This window comes from Strongylocentrotus purpuratus, unplaced genomic scaffold (genome assembly GCF_000002235.5).
Source record: "Strongylocentrotus purpuratus isolate Spur 01 unplaced genomic scaffold, Spur_5.0 spur5_scaffold_16, whole genome shotgun sequence".
NCBI classification, from domain to species: Eukaryota; Metazoa; Echinodermata; class Echinoidea; order Camarodonta; family Strongylocentrotidae; genus Strongylocentrotus; species Strongylocentrotus purpuratus.
In genome coordinates this window covers 27,757,756-27,780,397 of record NW_022145601.1, presented here as the reverse complement: position 1 = coordinate 27,780,397, position 22,642 = coordinate 27,757,756, and the positions used below count along the sequence as shown (strand labels likewise).

General features: G+C 34.6%; 1 protein-coding gene across 2 annotated transcripts in view; it reads left to right on the top strand.

The window, feature by feature from the left end:
- Positions 1-22,642, top strand: part of LOC587897 (ATP-dependent translocase ABCB1) — a 59,300-nt gene that overhangs the window by 18,990 nt on the left and 17,668 nt on the right. Inside the window, exons 1-10 of one of the 2 annotated variants that reach the window (XM_030987208.1) lie at positions 5,017-5,444; positions 8,071-8,122; positions 10,262-10,582; positions 12,279-12,412; positions 15,409-15,485; positions 17,356-17,450; positions 19,453-19,577; positions 21,033-21,149; positions 21,771-21,939; positions 22,374-22,610. In XM_030987208.1, coding sequence (XP_030843068.1) covers positions 5,122-5,444; positions 8,071-8,122; positions 10,262-10,582; positions 12,279-12,412; positions 15,409-15,485; positions 17,356-17,450; positions 19,453-19,577; positions 21,033-21,149; positions 21,771-21,939; positions 22,374-22,610 — 1,650 coding nt within the window. In that variant the 5' untranslated portion in view covers positions 5,017-5,121. Of the gene's footprint in view, positions 1-5,016; positions 5,445-8,070; positions 8,123-10,261; positions 10,583-12,278; positions 12,413-15,408; positions 15,486-17,355; positions 17,451-19,452; positions 19,578-21,032; positions 21,150-21,770; positions 21,940-22,373; positions 22,611-22,642 lie in introns of those variants that run through there. The other variant, XM_030987209.1, reaches the window with a different exon arrangement.

Genomic DNA, 22,642 nt, shown 5'->3' with positions numbered 1-22,642 from the left:
AGCTCAAAGAAGCGGTTTTGTTGTTGTTGAAATTTTACCATGCATGTCGTAAAATAATTATGCAACGTTTACATCTTTGCTTCATTCTGATAACAACAAGTATAATTATCAATGACTATTTCATTTTGTTTTTCTCGAAAGATTTTACTTTCTCCTGGGAGTCATGGCATGCATGTCTAGTAATACTGGTAAAGAATTATATTTTATTTTGACTGGACGAATGACATTTTAATTAAAAGACAATACTTTAGATTTGTTTAGATTGTACCGTAGCAATCTGTCTTTGTATCCGTGCATGGCTTTATAACCCATGTAATTACAAGAACATGTATATTTCACATTATACTGGTTATTTATGGCCCCAGATATTATGCAAGTTGTCTTGAAATAATAATTGGTCCTGCTCTCTCTCTCTCTCTCTCTCTCTCTCATATATCTCTGGAATATAATTCATCATGCATGATATACAAAGCCGCGGCTAATTGATTCATCGACACTGCGTATAGCAGCGGGAAATTTCATCCTCACAATGGTTTTAATGTACAATTTTTCTCTCTAGCGCGCAATAAGAGGTTTTATTTTATAATAGCCCCTTCAATGTACAAGGCACAGCAAGACAGATCAATCACAAGGGTTAGCCATTCACACGGTTTCTAAATACACTATGGGTTGTGGTGCTGAAGTGATTATAGAATGTTTTCAAGGCAGACTATTGTGATTCATGTGAATACTGATGAAAGCAGGGCCTGTGAAAGATATCGGGGAAAAGGTGTGTGTGTGTGTGTGGGGGGGGGGGGGGTAATAAACGTTCCGTTTAACCAAAATGGATTGTGGCCCATGCTTAGAAGACTTCGGTAACCTTTAGAAGTACTATACAAATGGGAAAGAATGTTCGGAGTGATATACTTTACATTAATTGAAATGACGATGATACCATTAAAAAATATATATAACTACATGTACAACGTGGTCACAAACTGAGCTAATAATAGCGAAATTGACAAGATATTAGCGAAAATGTATGGAGCTTCAGTATTATCTATAATATCTACATTATTCACCACTTCTCGTTGTAACCCCGGGTACACCGCCACACCGAAAGCGGATTTGTACGTTGTTTTTAGTTTTTTTCATTGAAAAGGGGAAACTTAAATGGAAAACAATGAACGCAATATAGCCTTTATTTTATACTTCGCTTAAGAAATCCAGCCATCTGATTGGTCGAAATTGGAGTCGTGATTTTAGCCATTCCCGTAAAGCAACGAAAATTGCCAAAAGTGAGATCCCTCAAAATTCCGGTTACCATGCAAATAGTTAAATTTTGCTGCGATACCCATTGGTTTACGTGTTAGAATGTTCTTTGAGCGAGCGCGGACACCATACAGTGCCTTTTGTTTGCAATTCCTAACCATTCGAAAATTTCAGTCATTTTTCCAGCAAAGACAAACAGACAGTTTCTCAGATTTTCCGTGATGTATTAACCAATCTTTACTCAATAAAAGGATAAGGTAAGAAATTCTTGGTAGATTTGTGTTTGAATTCGGCATATAAAAGAGGTCTGGCTGATTTATAGGCTCTCTAGAACTTGCACATCTTGCCATGACCCCTCGGCGCGCCTGGGTAAGCGCGTTCTCTCGAGCCCATAAAACAGCCAGGCCTCTCGAAGCAGTCGGTATCTCTATAATAATGCAATGCATGGTGGTCTACAGCGTAGCTTTAGAATAATCACAATATTGTGACTGTATAATATTTTCGTTTTATTAGGAACATCGTTCCAACTTCCCCTTCGCCCTGTTCCCCTATGGTGATAACCTTAAAGTAATCAGGGATGGAAAGAAATATCCAACTAGAGACTCGCATACAAAATCGATGATCAAGATGTGACTATTCCACAGTCACTGTCATGCTTTCCACTGACCTGTCCCTGTACCTACCTTTTAGCAGATGACGCTATGCATCTTGACATAAAATAATTGAGGCAAATATTTGGAAACATTTTATACGGCTGTCAACGTCTGCTCAAATTCACATCAGGGTTTCTTATGGAATTGAACTCTGAAGAGGTCATCACGACAAGCCCTACTTCACCATGAATCGTCTTATAATATAGCCTACCTCAAAGGCTAAGGGAGTGTTTTTTCAACCGAGACATGGAAATTGTTAGGAGTGATAAAGCTTCCCAGGGGCGCCGGAGCGTATTTCAAAGAGGGGGAAGGGTGGCACCAAAAAAGGGGCACTTTCTGAATAAAAAGGAGCACACACAAAGGGTACCTCAAAGAAAAAAAAAAAAAAACAATTTTGTAAGCATTGTAATTAATACATTATGAGGGAGAATCTTCAAGATTTTCTCTTTACTGCCTCAGCACCATACTCTTTGCTGTTGTGTTACAGCACCATACTCTTTGCTGTTGTGTTACTGATGACGATGGTGATTACAATAATAATATTTTTTTAATAATAAAGGGGTCATATTATGTCCGTCGTATGTTCCTTTCCCTTTTTCACGTGTTTCTGTTGATTTGTCTCTTTCTTTCTTTTCATTATCTATTCGAAAGTCTTCTTATAGCTATATGGCTGGTAACAAGGCATCGTTACCACTCGTACCATGACCCTCTATGAAACCTTTGATCATCTTCAACGAGATTGTTGTCCATTGTGCCAGCCAGTTATCTTGAAAACACCTTGTTGGTAGAAATCTTTTCACATACCAACACTTCATACAGGCTTAAAGGATGTGCAATGACATGCGTGGAAAAAAAAAGATTCTACCATATGATTTCAGTAACAACATCTCTTACGTTCTTTTATTATTATAGCAACCACCTGTTTCATTTCAATTGAATTGAATTTAATTGAATTATGAGCAATAGATATAAATGTACATTTCAGAGCAATCTTGTCTTTCATGGCTTTAAATCTCTTTTTGTTTCCCCCAATATGAATACCCCTTCTCTTCTCACCTCTCTCTCTCTCTCTCACTCTCCTCTCCCCACCCCCTCTCTTTTTTCACCCCTCTCTCTCTCTCTCCTTATATTACCCCATTTTCCTCACTCTCCTCTCCCTCTTTCCGAACCTCACATTGCCTCTCAGCTAGTGTCTTTGGTAAGCCGACAGTCATACACATAGTTTTGTTCGTTGTATTATCATTTTGCATCTATACAGGTACCTTACTATGACGAAATGGAGCCATTAGAAAATATAATCATGAACATATTAATTATGGTGGGAGCATATAAAATACCAGGTAGCAGTCATAATACATCATTGTCATACATAAATTATAGAGTATACATCCAATTTCCCAAATTAGATCTATCGCGTATAACGAGAAGAGAGATAATATTTCGACCAAGGAGAGCATGAACAAACCTTAATAGTTGAAATCTAATTAGAGGAGAAATCACATTCATAATGATTGGACTTCCATTAGAACGATATTACAGCAAACCTGCAGAATATAAAGCTCTCCCTCTGCATGCATGTTCTTGTTTGTTTGTTTGTAAGGATTTTAATGTATAGACAAGCCTTCATCAGAAGATTACCAATACAGATGTCATTATTCGTGTTTTCGTAAGTTTTTTTTTAATTAACTAATGAATAAACTCATTCATTTATTCGTTTATTTATTATTATTTTAAAAAGAAACTAAACAACAAAACAAACAATAATAACTAGAATAACGACGATACCTTGGTCATTAGTTGAGTTTTAGTGAATTTCCAGTTTATAAACGTTTTATGTAAATGTATTATATATATACTAAACGAAACGTGGACAATAAGCAAAAAGGAGGAAGAGATATAGAACATAAATGTAGTGAAGTAGAAGAAACATATCGAGGAAGAGATAAAGAGAGAGAGAGAGAGAATAAAAGAGAGAGGGATAGGGAGAGAGCGCGCGCGAAGGGGAGAGAGAGATCGAGAGAGAGAGAGAGAGAGAGAGAGAGAGAGAGAGGTACAAAGAGAAATGTGATTTGTATTGTATTTAAATAAAGTGTTTATACTACCAGGAAAAGTATAGCAGCTGTCACTTGATATTATTTTAGTCATTTTTGTATACAAAAGAGAACGTGACGAAGCGAGCATAGTGCTGTTTAGATCAATAATTTATACAACCATAGTTACAATGTGCAAACAAGCTATTCATTTCACATGAAAAATCTTAAATTTCATGGACCGGAATTCATTACATACATTTACATTAAATTCCCTGACTGTTGTCAAAATCGAATTTAAAATAACTAATTTATAGTAAAGAAAATGGAAAAAGAAGAAAACCTGCCTCTTTTAAAAAAGGACGAGAGATTAAATAGGTAACTTTTGAGAGTATACAACACCTGTAATGTAGGAAATACGTTTTTAAAATTGACTACCTCTTTATATCTTTAGAGTCATTCCTCGCCTTTTTAAATAAGAAAAGTAAAACAAAATGTTCATTCTCCCCCCCCCCCCCTAAAAAAAAGTATTATTCTTCCCAATCGTTAAATGTTCTTGTATTATAGAGACTCTTTAAGGTGTTGAATATTGGCCTTTAAGAAAAAGACGAACTAGCATGCATTAGGCCTACTAAGCATTGATATGATTTTAAAAAATAGGCTCGTAACCGCTTTTTGTTGTTGTGGCTTTTGTAGTGAAACGAGAGTACCCCCTCTTTTGTTACTAACTTTGCAAGAGCAAATTGTATTTATATTTTGTTTTTGTTAATTATATAATAGGCCTAAAGTCAAAGTTTTAATTTGTATTTATATTATTTCATGCCCGGGATTTTATGTTCACCTTCTCTCTCTCGGCGAGGAAGGAAAGGAAAAATGTAGTGTAGCACTGCACAGTAAATGTATTGAGTCTCGCACCCTGTTCTTGGTCGACTCCTAAATTATTGCCCACACCATCGATTGAACGGAAGCTGTGAAATTCACTGAATCAATATTTGAGCCAGAAAAAAAGAAACAGCGCCATCTAATCATCATTGCCAGGCCGAAAAGTAATCTTTTTCATATACAGCCTAAAAACCCAACAACAACTTAGCTGCGATCTTATTTTAAATTTTAACCCCAGCACTAATCTACGTCGTGTCTAATGAAGTTCTTGTTCGAGTAAGGTATGCCAACTAGAAATTGGAAAAATGTTTGCCAGAGATGACAATGCTGAGAGACGTTCGTTATTGGAAAAACACAACGGAGGAGTAAAAAATCAACATGAAGGAGTCGGTACAGGAACCAAATCTGAGAATGTTGATGTTGTGGGAGGGTCGCTGGACCCGGCGAGTTTGGGTGCGGCTGCCGGTAGTGATGGCGGCAGTGGCTCAGCCGTGGCCGTGCCAACTATGGGACCTCCGAGCGATCGTGCTCTTGCCGGCAAATCTGTACTTGTAGACGAAGCTTCAGATTTAGTTATCCATTCTTCTCGGTTGACTGCGGCATTGTATGGTTCACAACGTCCCGATAGGTTAGGTCGAAATCTTTGGTTATACTGTGGGAAGTGATAATGGGTGCAGAAAATTCATTTTGTGATCATTCAATTCAATTCATAACTTTACTTAATGTGATCATTCAATTCAATTCATAACTTTACTTTAATAGTTTGTTCTAACTTTAAGTTTTAACAGCATTACCATTGGATCGATCACTCACTTGTCATACTTGTACATGTAGTCTAGTTGTAGTAGACTACTGCAAGGTCTAAATTTGAACTAAACCGACTATTTACTGTTAATCTCAAAGTAAAAAGTTATTAAATCAATCATTCATTCATCCATTTAGTCGGTTACACATGAAATCATTCAGTCATGCATTAATTCATTCATTAAGAAATTACAGCATAGAAATTAGAATTTGATCTAACTTTTATTTTTAGGTCTTATAGGCCTAGTATATAACATATTTAGATTTATAATTTAAATTTGACATGACCTTTCCATTTTGTGTCTAGAGGTGGATCAAGTTCATTTTATTCATTTGTTACAAAAAAGTTACAAATTATATCAATGTAGGTCTTGAATCTACATGTAGACCCTAGTCTACATTAATTAAAGGTATAGACCAGTTTTGGAATGCCCCCCTATTAAAAAATGAAATGGAAGCTCTTATTACCAATCATAAGAAAGAATATGTTTTTACGTGATGATACAAATTTTGCCAGAAAAACACCTACTAGATCTATTATTGATATGTTTGGTAAATTATCATATCGAGCTAGCCTGCATAGAAATTGCGAATGCACTTTTTTGAAAATTTAGGTTGAAGTATTACCATCTAAACCTCTGAAGGCAATATTTAAACAATATTGAATGGATATTTTGCACCCAAAACCCTTGAGCCGCAATTTTACCACTACAGGTCTACTGTACAGTGTATATCTTTAAAGGCCTTGTGTAAAAGTTTATGTCCAGTAATTATTATCTTTTTAATAGGAACATGCATACTTATCTTTCTGATAAATATTAAAATTAAAAGTTATTGCACTATTGAGCATTTTTGTAATAAATATACAATATTTTCTCATAAACTATTCAGTGATGGGCTCAGGTTAATTTATATCATATCATTCTCAATTTTGGAGCCCCTGAAGAAAATTGTATTCTAGGAAACTAATGTCCTTACCCCCTTCTCCTTTTACCCACTGCAATAGTCTTATTACTTGTAAGTTAAAAATAATGTACAATATTACTTATTAAAGTCCTTTAAAGCATAAATGCACATGTACATATAAATGACTCATTTATAAACATAAATATTGTATACTCATAACATTTGAAGGTTGTAATATACATGTAGAGGCATAGTATGGTTGGGTAAGGTATTGGCTGTGGGATGGAACTACATGTAGTCCAATCATGTTTTTAGCATTCCAAGCCCACATAATTCATTATTGAGTGCTTCAATCATGTACAAGAGTAAATCAATCATCCATATCATACACAAAAGAATTCCATAAATCTTTTCCTCAGAATTGGACATACTTGAGTAGATCCAGTTATTTTGTATGTGTTTGTCAAAACTATGAGAATCCAAACTGAGCTGATCTCAAATGGATTCAGTGGGTTGCTGGCAAGATACATGTAGCTCCAGCAACATTGGAAATGTAATTTATTGACCAAAGTAGGAAAAGCCTGGCTACTCAAATGAAGACACTTCAGTTTTTTTCCACATTAAAAAAAATATCACAGTCTGTGTTTGACTGAATATAATCCTGTTGAAAAATAAATATGGAAATTGGTTGAAATAGCATGTACATTGCACATATAGGTACTGGTAGTTGAAAAAACTTCATGGTTTGAATGATGGATTCTTTTTTTTTTTAAATCCATGCTCATGCATTTAATCCCTTCTTTAAACTAGATCTTTATGTACATGTGTAGCTCAGAAGGATGCTAAATTTCAGATACTAACAATTTATACCTTAAGTATTCAATTGTTTCAGGTACTACAATGTAGCTGGAAAAAAAAATCAAAAAAGCAAAGTAAAATAAAACCAGAAAAAAGACATACATGTATTTGAATGCTTTTTGTAAAAAATTCAAAACTTGTATCAGACTGATATTTACACAATGTAAATTTGAAGAATGTGAAATTTGTGTAGCAATTTGCATTCTTTATACATGTAAGTACTCAGTTTACAAATCAAGGTGCCAAGTGCCACAGAATCTGTGTGTATCAATACTTAATTCAAATTATAACAGTACTATTATATTAATGGTGCTTCTTTAATTATCCATGACTCTAAATTAAGAGAGGTACCCTAATACTACAGCTGCAATGGATGGAATACTTGTTTTTAATTATTAATGGTACACAAAGACTTGTGGCTTGATTGCTTTCAGAAATGTAAAATGTGATTAAAAATTGATGGCATTATTTTAAGAATAAGTACATGTATTTGAAGAAATAATATAGTGTACTGAACTTGAATTTAAGAGAATTGTTAGAAGGGGTTTACATTCTGTGAAAAATCTGTGAAAAATTTGTGAATGTATTAAGGTTGTAGCCAATATTTCTTCACTTTTCTGTACTTGCACTGATAACATCACTACACTTCATCTGACCATATTTTTGTTCATTTTTTCTTCTTTCAGGCCGCAACAAAACAGAACTAAAGTACCTCAAAAAGTTCCCTTTCTTAGTTTGGTAAGTATTCACATTACTTAGCAGTTAAAATTTTTAATTTAAGGCAATGGATAGTGGATAACTTTTAATGAACGATATAACTGGTATTGTGTTTTAGTAGTGATTCTCCAAAGAGGAAATAATTAACCAGTCTTATAGATTATTGTATAAAATCTGAAAATAAGACTGTATACTCATTGTTGTAGTGAGATTTAAAAAAAAGAGTAAATCAAACGATATTAAAATTGTATACTATGTGTATGTTTCCCAAATGTTATTTTATGTTTATAAACAGTTGTGTGATCCTCATTTAAAAGGCAAGAAAATATGGCAAATAGACTACTTCCAAAGATAGGGTTCAAAGAATACATTTACAGATCAAGTAATAACCTTTCAAGTCATAAGGGAAGTCGTTAGTGAAATTCACGATCAAAATCAAAATTCATCAAAATCCATTTCTAACATTTCAGTTATTTCTTGTGAAGATCGTTCATAAAATGAGATTAACTTCAAGTACATTTTTCCCCACAGAATCATAATCCATTGAAATCCAATTAAAATACACATATGTGATATGATTTTGTCCCCATACTCTGGCTTTGTAATTAGATAGATAAGGCTATCTCATGAGACCTTTACATAATGAAAGCCTAATCAATCTGTTGGGTTGACCTCTCTTAGCTATTATGTAACCATTGTATAATTAGAAAAAAAACGGAAATTGCTTTTAAATTATTTCTCTTCACATGTAGTGCAGGTTGCATTTCTGTGAATGTCATTCTTTTAAATCCACCCTTTGCTATCCTGGTATAATCTCCTTAAAATCATATCGTATACCGTAAGCAATTTTGTTGTTGTTGTTGAAATTTAAAGATACATTAAGTTTTAGTAATGGTCATGTAATTCCATTGTAAAAGAGTCTACCGTACACAAGTTATCATGAGTGGTTGATCTTGTTGTGAATAGCAATAAGTGTCTCTGGTTAAAATAATCATAACAATACTGATTTTATTACATCTTGTGAAGATCTTAAGGAATGAAAACTACATGTACTGTACACAGTGCATATCGTTGTAGGTATATTCATGTATAGGACTTCACTAATAAACATCAAAAACAATGTTTGGTCAAGAATTATAGAAGTTTTCTTTTCTTTTCATGTTTTGAATATGAAGACAATTTAATACAAGCCTACAGTAAGACTTACATGGCATAGTGTATGTGGTACAGTTTTACATTGTGGCAGATGAATTGATACATTGGGGCTGGCATTGCTCTGTACAGAACAACATAACAACAAACAAACATTGTAAATACATGTATGTAGCAATCTAACCTATTGTCTATGGGAGCCATTCGGTCCCTGTGTAAAGTCAGTAATCAATGGGTTGAGTAAAGGAGCTCAGTGACTAGTAATCATAAAGTAAAAATTGCTGGTACTCCAGATGAATGGAAGGACATGGACAGGCATGTACATGTAAAGTATACTGGTAGTATACCGATACTTGTAATATACATGTATGTAATATAAACATGCACATCTTTAAAGTGGCCTGATAGTAAGTGACCATAATGGCATAAAACAAATGATGTATGACGTACATGTACAGTATCTGTCATTCTGTCTTTCTTAAAGCCCCATAAATTTCACCAAAGTTTTTTTTCTATCTTGTTCTCATATGTACAGGTTTGTATGTGTCAATATCACTTATCTGTTTAAAGGTACAGTTGAATTCTTGACGTGTGATAAAATCACCATAGAGACTATCTACATGTAGATATAAGTTCTTGGAAAGGTTGATTATAATTGATAGGAAAAATTGTGTTTTGTGGGGTTTTGGAATCATCAAAATGATCAAACATGGACTTACAGTAATCTTGCTGAAAACTGCACACAGATATACATGTACATGTTTATGCAAGAATACTTACACATGTGACATCAGAAATTTAGGCTTAACTTTTGATAGAACTAATATGATGGCACTGTATAGCAAGGGTTACACATTAGCTTTCATGAACATTTACTAGAGTCATACTGATACTTCCATAATGTGGTCCATCTTTATTCACATTATGTACATGATGTAAATAGTATTTGTTTGGTTGTGATCATGCTGTGCTGATATGTATCCCTCATTCTTGTCTCTCACTTGACAGTACCGATATGCTACAGAACAAGACTGGCTCCTCCTCGTCTTGGGTGCTGTAGCGGCCCTAGCCAATGGATCAGCATGGCCTATCCTATACCTATTCCTGGGACTCATGCTCGATGATTTTATTATGTTCAACACAGCCAATGTAACGCTAACAGACTTTGATAATGCAACCATGCACACTACAAGAACGTTATTACAATTTCCTAGTGGTGCTAATGAAGATGTTCTTATAGTGTCAGATACATTTGAGCAGGGCGTTCAGGAGTCTTGTATACGTTTTGCCTTGGTTGGTCTGTCTGTTATGATCTCGTCATACATCCAGGTAAGTTCAGTGAACAATCCATGGGTTCTTTCAGAGTTGCCATACAAAGTATCTCTTAAAATAAATGGATTTTAACTTTAAACTGCATTTTTAAGACTTGTGTTTGGAGGAGTATCCAAATTGAATTACAACTGTATATGTACATAGGTACAGTATGTGTATGTTTGAACCCATTTAAGTCAGAAGCGTATCCATTCCTTAGAGACAGTGTTGACTCATTTTTGTCAAGGTGTGTTTGTTTATAATCAGACTATATTGACTCAAGTCCTGATATAAAATGGCAATGGGCCTAGATGAATGATTAGTACACAGTAAGCAGCCGCCCACATCCTTGTGAATAATACGTACAGCTATACATCTCAAAAGGGTCTTGTGAGGAACAATCTATTAAAACACAAGCATATGGGTGCTTGTGAAATAGAGGTCATGCTAACTTCTTTTCAGTCTACCCTACTCACATAGGTTTGCTAAAAGAGCAAAGTTATGTTATACCAAAAATTAACTTGGTCTACATATTATAAAGTCGAGGTCAATAAAGGTACTTAGTCCTAGATTTTCTGTCCTTCAGAACTTCAGATTATTTATGAAGGCCAACCTTCACCAAAGTCAAGTAGACCAAGCTTAAAACCAGCATAGTTCACACTATGGATTTCCATATAAGTTATTAGTCTCTTACTGTAGATGCAATAAGACATCAAAGGCATGCGTTAACTGGACTTCTATTTTTCACACAATTTTAGTGGTACATCAGATGTGTTCAATTTGTTCTCATCATCCAAAATGACTTCCAAAATTGCAGAATACACTCAGAGATACAGAAGGGCTGTTAGTGGACTGGACATGTATCCATGGTTTCTCTTTTCTAACCTAAATTTCCTTGTAGAGTCTTGGTTAATTCAGTGTTGGCATTTACATGTATAATAATAATATTCTGTGTTAATCAAGAAAATTTGATTTTAGTCTCTGATTTAAAAAACAATATAAAGCCATTAAAACCGCTGCTTTAAACCAGAGTTAGATTTTCTTTTGTGGCTGACCATGGACGGTTTAGCTACAAAAAAGAAGATATTTTTAATATACCTGTTTATGAAAATTCACATGTTAACAAGTAGAGATGGAATCATTGTGAGTATCGCTCACTGTTCATGATAAAGTGTAGCTTTTCATAGCGTTTGCTTGATTGCGAACATGAAACTTTAAAAGTTGATTTCAAATTTATTGGTAGAAGAATAATGTATAAGAAATGGTTTGATAAGTAACTTTTCAATATTAATAACACATCTGTCAACCATGTACATCCCAGGGCTTCACAATTACATTTTAGATGGGGTCCAGATTGAACTTTTTGTGTATTTTGTTTTGTATAGCACCTTGAATAAGTTATTTATATTATTTATATTTATAAGTATTTATTATTATTATTATTATTATCAGGGAAAAAATTTAATATTCATTTTTCGGGGGCTACTTTTCAACCTTGCCTGCATAAAAAATAACATTCTTAAATTTGTTTTGCATTGAACTCTATGCAAATTTTCAGGGGCTCTTTTCTGATTTTCGGGGGGCTCTTTTGGGCATTTCAGGGGCTATTTCGCCCTGAGCCCCCGTTTATTTTTTTCACTGGTTATTATTATTATTATTATTATTATAATGTGTTACAATAAAGTTGATCCTGTATTTGTGTGTTTTATATTAGACTGCATCATTTGGACTGACGGGGGAACGGCAGACTAACCGTCTCAGGAAGGCATTCTTTCATGCTATCCTGCATCAGGAAATCAGCTGGTTTGATTTTCATCAGACAGGAGAAATCACCTCAAAGCTTTCAGAGTAAGATCAAATCAAACAATCACTCTTAAAGTTTAGCAAAAAACATGCAAAATAATTCCTAGAACTCATCTCTTCTAAACATACAACACTTTTCCATCTTGGAACTGTGAAAGATACTTAAAGGACAAGTCCACTCAAAAAATAACTTACCGTACTTTCAATAAAAGAAGAAAAATCAGACAAACCAATCAAAAAAAGTTTGAGCAAAATGGGATAACTAATAAGAAAGTTATGAATTTTTGAAAAAGTATGTAAAACTATGGAACAATGAAAATCATAACACAAATTGCCAAGATGGTTATCAGTTTGTGACGTCATGTCCTCACTATTTATCAATTGCTCTATATGGTTTAATCGCATTAATTTCTCTTTTTATTCCCCAAAACTTGATTTCCCCATGCCTTTGCCCAGGTTATATGATTTGTATCATATTGCGTGCATGACATTTCACAAAATCTTTTATGAACTTTGGAGAATTTATACTCTTTTCTTAGTATTGTATGTTCATAATTATTGACTTTTATATAAAAATTTTATCAAAATTCAAATTTTTCATGATTTAACTGGAAAAAATTACTCTATATTAATGCATCCAGACAAAAACATATTACTATTAATCTAACTCGGATGCTGGCATGAAGAAATATGATTCTTTAGGAGAAAATAGGAGATTTATATCATCAATATAAAGAAAATAATTAGTGGATAGTGAGGACATGACGTCACAGACTCATGAGTGAGTTGCCAATTTGTCTAGTGATTTTCAAAGTTTTTAATGTCATTCAAAATTCATAACTTTCTTATTAGTTATTCGATTTTGCTCAGACTTTTTTTGATTGGTTAGTCTGATTATTATGCTTCTATTGAAAGTAAGTTATTTTTGGAATGGACTTGGGCTTGGCTTTAAGAATCATGAAAGAGTATTTCAAATTCTTTCAGGAGAGAGAGAACAAGGTCAAATCTGGTAAAGAGTACATCACATATATACATGTACATCGTATATGACAGACAATAGTGACTGGAGGCTATTCACCCAAACCGCCTTTGTAATTTCTTTTTCATGATTGTTGCAGATTTAGCAGTTTTTACCACAATGAAGCGTTATGAGCCAGTGAGCATTCTGTTAAACCAGGTCACAAAGTGATGTTTACTCTTGTCTGTAAACCTCCAAGTGCCAATGACTTACAAACTGTACATGTACAACATACACATATATACACATGTAGATGTCAGTGGAATTGACAGTAAAAAAATCACTGCCAACATATAAATCTTAAAATTACATTCTGTGTATAGTTGGAAGAATCTATAGCTGAAATTTATTCAATATCAGTTTTGAGAAAGTTGGGTTGTTCCTGCATTTACTTTTAATGTGCATGGTGCATACAAGCACTTATACCACATTTATACTAAGGACCCATCTGGCTTCAGATGTGGGTCCGAGGCCAAACTGATGCTAAACGGTTTTCAGTTTGAAAGCTCCTCCCCCGCACAAGGGACAGTTCCATCTGGCCTTCGACCTGCACAAAACAGAGGCGGTTTAATAGTCAATCTAGAGAGGCTCCAGTCTTGGTAAAACCGAGACTGGAGCCTCTGTATATATGAGATATCATAGAGTCATAACAAAACAGGATATAAAACAAAGAGTAATCATAGCCGACCATAGGTATTCCCATAGGATTTTAACACAGAAGACATCTCACTATCTGAATGCCTGTTCCAATCCACAGTGTACATCAAACATCTAGGGCTTCTAGGCTCATATTGGGCTGTATACATGTACATGTTTAATTATACATGGAGCTCCTAGAACTACATGTAGTACAAGTACTGTATGCATTAATTCAACACACAGCTAAGAGTTCATTTGTTGAAATTAATGCATGGAGTAAAATGGCAATTCTGGACTTACTGGCAGTGTTCATTTCCAGCAATGCATGAAACCAGAGCGGTGTTTCATTTGTTTTTTTAATTTTCACGAATAAAGCAAATATTAAGTAACTAAAAGTCATTATTTCTCAATTTATTTACCAATCGAAGAGCTGCAGTCCATGACTGTTTTATGATACACATAGGGGGCCTACAAGTCCTTGTTTGTGTCTTTTCTAAAACACACTACCGGTAATCATTTTCATTTTATTGTCTGCCATCACTGTCACCTGCTGGTAGGGTGCAGATCAAATTCCAATTCCAATTATACATACTCATTACTATTTCCAATTTGATCTGTTGAATACCAACTCATAGATAATTCCAGCTGAAGTGCTGTACATACGTGGGAAATGTGTAGTACACTTGTATCAGTTAACTTACCGGTAGCTGAAATAATTGAGTGGAATTTCTATTTAAAAAAATAGAAGAAAGTATAGATGATGTGTACATGTATGAGAACATGTAAATGTATGAAAATTAAAAAAATTGTACAATTTTGATTTTCATCATTAGTTCAATAACTATTTATAACAATCCAAAATGTGAATGTAATGTTAAAGGGTTGCATTCTCTGAACTTTTTCATTTTAAAAATGAACTGTATTTCTTGTAAGAGATATCAAATTGTTTTATCAATACCATGGAAAAGAACACATTGATAATGGAATTGATTTTCCATACCAGTAGTTTGCTCTTTCATTTTAACACATGTACAAATGGTGAACGCCGACTTTACAATCTGTTTAAAACATTACAAGATATTCAAAGTTGCAATGAAAAGTTATCTCCCTCATATATATGATTGGGACATTAATCCAAGAACTCAAAGCTTTGTAGATGTAATTAGAAAGTGCTCTCACTTTCATCTTCTTTTTATCCTCTTTTTCTCTCTCTCTCTGTCTCTCTTTGTTATTCCTCTCTTTTCCTCACTTTCTCATCTCTCTTTGTCTCTCTTCATCCTCCTTTCCTGTACATGTATATGTACATGTATGTATATGTTTCTCATTTCTAAATGTTTTCCCATCATGTAACTATTACTTATCTTTCCATTTTGACCTCCTACAGTGATGTAGAGAAAGTGAAGTCGGGTTATGGAGAGAATGTAGGCATCTTTCTTCAGTTTTTAGGACAAATCATTGCAGGTGAGTTATTTTCTTGAATCTTTAATTTACATGAAATTTTTAAAGACTCTTTGCTTACAGAAATGAAACTTAATAATTGGTAACATATAGCATTTATTTATATTTATCTGGTTATGTTATTGAATCACCATTGACTTCTTCTTTTTGACTCTACCTTTTTCCCTTTGAAATTTGTCCTTTTTCTTTTATAAAACCTTTTTCAATATAAATCATGAACATGTACAAGATGATAGGTCTATGGACAAATAAACTAATAATTTTATCATTTCCGGTATGGTGCTGGTAAAAATATTTATAAATGTATGTTTATTCAAGTCAGCACGTACAGTACACCATATGGCATGCTCTTCATGAATTAAATGAATCCTACAAATATCCTGATTTCTATCCCAGGTACAGAACCTTAACGTACCGTCTGTCTGTCGTCTCAGAGTCCATCTCTATTGACTATCTGTGTTTGAATCATAAGCTAGGATGAAGCCAACAGCTTTTGGTTTGTAGTTTCAATGTGTTTAAATGAACCTTGAATCATTCACACAAGTTTATCATGCACTGTTCTGTAATTCATACATGAACAATTTCATTCTTTAAAAAAAAAGCTACATTCTACAGGTCATATAATTTGAGTAGATGAGCTTGTGTAGTTGTAGGTTTTTTTTTCTAAGTGAGTTATTTTGTACACTGTAGTTACAGTATATCAGGGACAATATTTATTGGCATTGCAGTAAATTTCTTGAAGGCGCCATTGAAATTTTGAAAACAAAACACAAACAAATAGAAACAACACAATAGAACAAAGACCACCATTTTGAGTCCAAAGTCTAAGTTGTTTTGGGTAACAGGGTTTACATGGTTGTGGCTATGATATGAGATTCTTTGAAATTTCTCCTCTAGATATGGTGACATCTCTAATGGTAGAATGATTATTTTGTACAGAAGTTTAAGATTTTGTACTTGTAGTTGAAAAATGGTTATCGATTGTCCCTTGGTATTTAGTTACATTTGTGTTTTTGGGGGGGGGGAAGGGGAGGGGGTGGTATTACTCTTACACAAAGTTATCTACATCTACAATATGACCAGGTAAACTGTTAACTAATACCTTCAATATAATGTGTCCTTTGAATTAAACCATACTTTAGTGTACCAGCATAATTCTATCTCATTTTAGGTTGAACGGGTGTGGCGTCTATGTGTCCTTGTTGTAAGCTAGACATACCAGCCAATACATTAATGTCTAATCAGTTTATAGCATATTGGGTCTAGCATTAAAAGAACTACATTACTGTTTGTGTATGAAATGCTTACACATAGCTACTGTATATGAATACAAGCATTTAGAATAAAGAGTGTGTTGATAACCATAAAATGTGATGTATTTCACCTTATATAAACATTTACATGTATGGCTTTTGTGCCCCATGTGTACATGTATGCATAAATCTGAATAACTGCCAATTTTTGTTAACATTTACCACAAAGTATGGCAAATAATCTTGACATGATTGTACTCTCATACATGTTCATACTGCACATGTACCCCATCAGGGGTAAGCTCAACTAGAACCAGTACTTGTAGCATGTGCATCTTCAAAGATTATGTAATCTTTCATTTTCCAAAATTAAATGAACTGGACAAATATCACTTTTTGGAGTAAAAATAGCAAAGCCTTCTATAAATGCATTGCTTTTGTAATGATTTAAAAACATTTTGACTGTATACATGCATGTATACCTTGGAATATCACAAATAGCATTTCAAGAATGAAGTGATTACATTCATGCAGACGTGAAATATGAATATGACATGTTTCATTTTAATTCATATGGATGATATTATTTTAATAAATTGTTCTGTCTTTTTCCATATCAGGTTTCATACTTGCCTTCAGTGTTAGTTGGGAACTAACTATAGTTATCATGGCAGTACTGCCTGTCTTAGTCCTATCCAGTGGCTTTATGGCTCATGTAAGTATTACTTTCTACCTGTACCATTCCTTCTTTCAGAAATGATGGCAAACTATCTCAAAAACTACAGCAGCTTAAGAACCATAAAGAGATCCTGTCAGAAGTGAAAATTTAAAAAGATGAATCATATATCAATGGAAAGCTTATACGCCATAGATTACGTTGACTTCAATTATGTGCTATTTTAATGTCTGTCGGATGAGTAAGAGTTCTCTGAAAACTAGAAATCTAAAGCTTTGACAATCAGAAGTTGTTGACTTGATGTCATCTCATGTGGAGTCTGCATATTCACAATAACTTTGCACGGCTCATTGCCTCAGCCATATAGGTGAGCCGATCGGGTCCACATGTTACCCGGTATGTTATATGTTTGCATTCCATGTTCATTAAGCTTTCCATTGATATAAGGTTGTATTTTCATCGGATAGGGTCTTTAAATGAATGACAGGTCACAATTTGTTAGAAGAGAACCAAGCATTTATTGAGAAGAGTAGCCATTTAACCTCCACCTCTGCCTGGGTATGTATCTCATCTGCTGAGAGACAGACAGACCCATCTCATTTTACGCAATTAACTTTATTCTGACTTTATGAATTCTTTATTCAGCACACAATATGTAAAATGAACATTGAAGAAACTTTGATTCTGTTTACATTTGTGATGACTCATTTATGGTTCACCATTGGTTTTTATTTACACTTTGGATTTAATTTCTTTGAGTGCATCGTGGAGGTAGTCTGAGATTAACATCATAAGTGCATGTCTTGAAGTCATTGAGAGTTGCTTAGTGCTGTAAACCCCCATAAATCAATAAAGATAAAGACATGTTACCAATGAAAACATGAATGCTGTAAAATGAAGCAAAGTCTGATGTTGTAGTATTAGATATAGGGTTGTTTTGGCTACAATGACCCTTACTCTAAATAAAATCTAAACACATTGCTAGGCTTAAGCTTTTGTTCATAATTGGGTTAAGCAAAGAAAGCTAGTCTGAGATCTAAGTGTTCCTTTGTTGAATCTTAATTAGTAGAACACGGACCATTGTATTTTGTACTTGTGTGCTCTTGTTAGCCAGTACAAATGATGAAATGGTTTTCATAAGTAACCCTTGTTAGCAAGTTTTGAATTAAGTGCTATTCGCACATGTTAAATTTCAAGTCAAATTTGTGTGTAAGCAAGTTTTTGTGCATTGCAGCCCGTTGACAGGAAATGTATACCATGTAAAAGTGGAGATGGTAGGGCATATCAGCCACATTCCTGTTCTATTTTTTTTTTGCTGGTTGGTAGGATTATGGCACATGCAGTTATGGGACTTTTTGGTTTTCAATCAATAGATCTGATGACTTAGATAGGTTAATGGCTCCTCCTGCTAACGTGATAACGTTTTTTTATAATTATTTTTAGTAAATCATAACAATTGTATGCCATTTGATTTGGTTAAGACTAACAGAATATAATCAAAATTAAACAAAATAATATACAAAACCACATTCATGTACTCTGAAAAGCACTATAATGACAAGATAGTTTATTCCTTAATTTATCCAATGCCCTTCTCTTAGATAGAGGTTAAGAACTATTTTAATAATTCTAGGTGGTCAGGTCAGACTTCAAGACTTCTCATGAGCTTAAAGTTACTTCTTTGAATGTGGCAGAAAATGAAGAAAAAACTAACTTGTTGAAATAGAATCACACTCCTGGACCGGTGTATCCATTTGTGAGATATGATCCAGGCAACTCTCAGGACTATGTCTGTGTCCGTATGTATGAAATACTGAATATATTCTTTTCAAAACATTTAGACTCCCAAAATGTCCTAGGAAAGGTTTTCTCTTTGTTTTTTCACTTCACGTTGAATATGTTAAAGTGTTTGAATGCAAATCGTTCAGTTGGGTACTTAGTTCATCTAGATGGTAACCCTGATGATGATCACCTGAAGTGCAAGAGACATATCTTATTAATATTTATCCTGTAAGGTAATACTGTTGTATGGCTTTGACAGGTGATATCAGTGATGACCACACAAGAAATGCAGGCATACTCCCAAGCTGGTGGTGTTGCTGAGGAAGTGCTTTCATGTATACGCACCGTGATGGCATTTGGTGGGCAGAAGAAGGAGCTGGAAAGGTGAGCTCAAACATCCTACATTATATTCCTTAATCATTAGGGACTTTAAGATTCGCGTGGACTGATACATCTGACGTCCATTCAAGGCAGTGCATTAAAAGGACGTCGTTCGTAGCAATCCACGTTGTCGTTGTGCAAATCTAAAAGTCCCAATTATAAGCATCTGACACGACTACAGGGGGGTGGGGGGGGGGGGGGTTGTACCTTTTTTTATAGGTGATCTTACAATATGTGAATGTGTTGAGAGAAAAGGGTAACTTAAATGAGCAATTTAGATTGTGAAGCAGTTATGATGCAATAATGCTACATTATCGTGCTATAAGCAATGAGGTTACAGTCTTTTCTGCACTCATTAAGTGATCATGAAATATAAAAATGATAATAATATGTCTTGTTTAGGTAGGGTAGCCTCATCAGTATTATTACTGTTCTCCCTGAGTGCCCTACAACCATATTATTACCCTGGTTTTAGCTGAACTATCATGATATAGTGCTGGAGCACTCAAGGAATTTCTTCCTACCAGGTACCTATTTGCTACACCTAGGTGGAGAGTTGCAAACTTACATTAATATCTTGCCAAAGATCATTAGTGCCACAGTGGGACTAGAACCACCAACCAACGTATTCACCAGACCACAAAACAAAATATGAATTTGGTACATAGAGCTAAATTATTTTTGTCCTCATATTTGCCTGCTTCTCTTAAGGTTTGCAGCAGCTTTAATCATAAATACATATATAGTACTAGAAATTAAAATCAAGGAAATGTGACGAAATGGATTTGGAGTTCCCTAGAAGTGTTCATGGTCCTTGTGAGTTGTTTGAGGACTAGTATGTATTCTATCTTGGTCCTTGTGAGTTGTTTGAGGACTAGTACGTATTCTATCTTGGTCCTTGTGAGTTGTTTGAGGACTAGTATGTATTCTATCTTGGTCCTTGTGAGTTGTTTGAGGACTAGTATGTATTCTATCTTGGTCCTTGTGATTTGTTTGAGGACTAGTACGTATTCTATCTTGGTCCTTGTGAGTTGTTTGAGGACTAGTATGTATTCTATCTTGGTCCTTGTGATTTGTTTGAGGACTAGTATGTATTCTATCTTGGTCCTTGTGAGTTGTTTGAGGACTAGTATGTATTCTATCTTGGTCCTTGTGAGTTGTTTGAGGACTAGTACGTATTCTATCTTGGTCCTTGTGAGTTGTTTGAGGACTATTATGTATTTTTATCTTGGTCCCTGTGAGTTGTTTGAGGACTAGTATGTATTCTATCTTTGTTGTAGATATGAGAAGGAGCTGTTGACTAGTATGTATTCTATCTTGGTCCTTGTGAGTTGTTTGAGGACTAGTATGTATTCTATCTTGGTCCTTGTGAGTTGTTTGAGGACTAGTATGTATTCTATCTTTGTTGTAGATATGAGAAGGAGCTTGTGACTAGTATGTATTTTATCTTTGTTGTAGATATGAGAAGGAGTTGTTGACTGCGAAGGCTGCAGGAATCAAGAAGGGGATCACCAGTGGATTAGGCATTGGGATGAGCTATCTCTTCTACTCTTGTACTTATGCTCTGTCACTCTGGTAAGTTTAAGCTTAATTCTTACAATTAAAGGAATTTGTTGTAGAGAGTAGTGATCTATTTCCACACTGTATTATCAAAATGGGAGCTGCTACCAATAAATTTTTTGAACAGAAAGTTATGCAAGATTCCATTTTTCTTTATTGCGAAATGTATTATTTTACCTGTGCCTGGCAGATACTGTTGTAACATGTGTAGGCTTTTTATCCTTGAAAAAAATAGGTTTGTTCTGTAATCAGCTATCATGGAGCAAAAGAGTTTTGTTTTTATAATATTTGAAGAAAGAACAAATTCCATTTTTATCAGCATTAATTTCTTGTAGCGCGCTATCTGGGCCACCAAGTTTACAAACATGTATGACAAATTTGATATCATGAAACAGGTTTTCAATCATGTAGGCTTCTGTCATTGTTCATCTTAATAGACAAATCTTTTCATGATTTAACACCTCTTTTTTTTCTTTTTACCGGTAAACCCATATTAAATTTCATGAAGAAAGAATGAAGAAAGACAAGCTTTTCTCTAGTCTCCAAAATTGTATACAACATTAAAATGTAATGGGTTCAAATGGTCACACCAATGAAAGGGTTAGTAATGTAGCGAATGTTGTTTGTTTTTGACAGGTATGGTCCTAAGATGGTGAGTGAAGGTCGTATCTCTGGTGGTGATGTTGTGACTGTATTCTTCTGTATCTGGTCAGGATCAGCGTCTATAGGTAACTTGACGCCTTCTGTTCATGCCATAGCATCAGCTAGGGGAGCAGCCGTCGCCATCTATGATGTTATCGACAGTGTGAGTATTTATCAAAACAACTGACCCGGCCAAGTAGGAATGGAACAGGTTTTTAGTCCCTCATGTAGCACTGTATCATGTGCTCTTAGCACGAAAGGCGCTAACTTGGTTCATGAATATAGTGTTAATGCTCTTCTTGTTTTCTGCAGTTGCTATGAGGATTTTTCCATCATATGGGCAGTTTGCTTAAATGGCATCTTGCTCCATCATTTTTGTTATCATTTATTAGCAATATACATCCTTAGGCCTTGCAGGCTCACTCTCGCTAACAAGGTACTGATTGCTTTTTATAATTTTTTTTTCTTCTTAAGGTATTAAGATCTAAACATATGCATGATTCATCCTATTTACTTCATTTACAGACGTAAGAAAGTACTTTTTAAAGCATATTTGGAAATAATATTAAATTGTCTCCAATGTTGTGTCTCCCACAGGAACCCGAGATTGACAAGAGGAAAGACAAGGGAATGAAGCCCAAGTCAATAGAGGGTAATATTGAGTTCCGTAATGTAAGATTCAGCTATCCAATCAGACAAGATGTACCTGTCCTTCGTGACCTCTCCATGAAGGTCAACAGCGGTCAAAGAGTTGCCGTGGTTGGGTCAAGTGGGTGCGGCAAGTCAACCATGGTCAAGTTGCTGCTACGCTTCTACAATCATGCATCAGGCGAGGTAACTCTCTTCTATTGTATTTTCTTTCAATG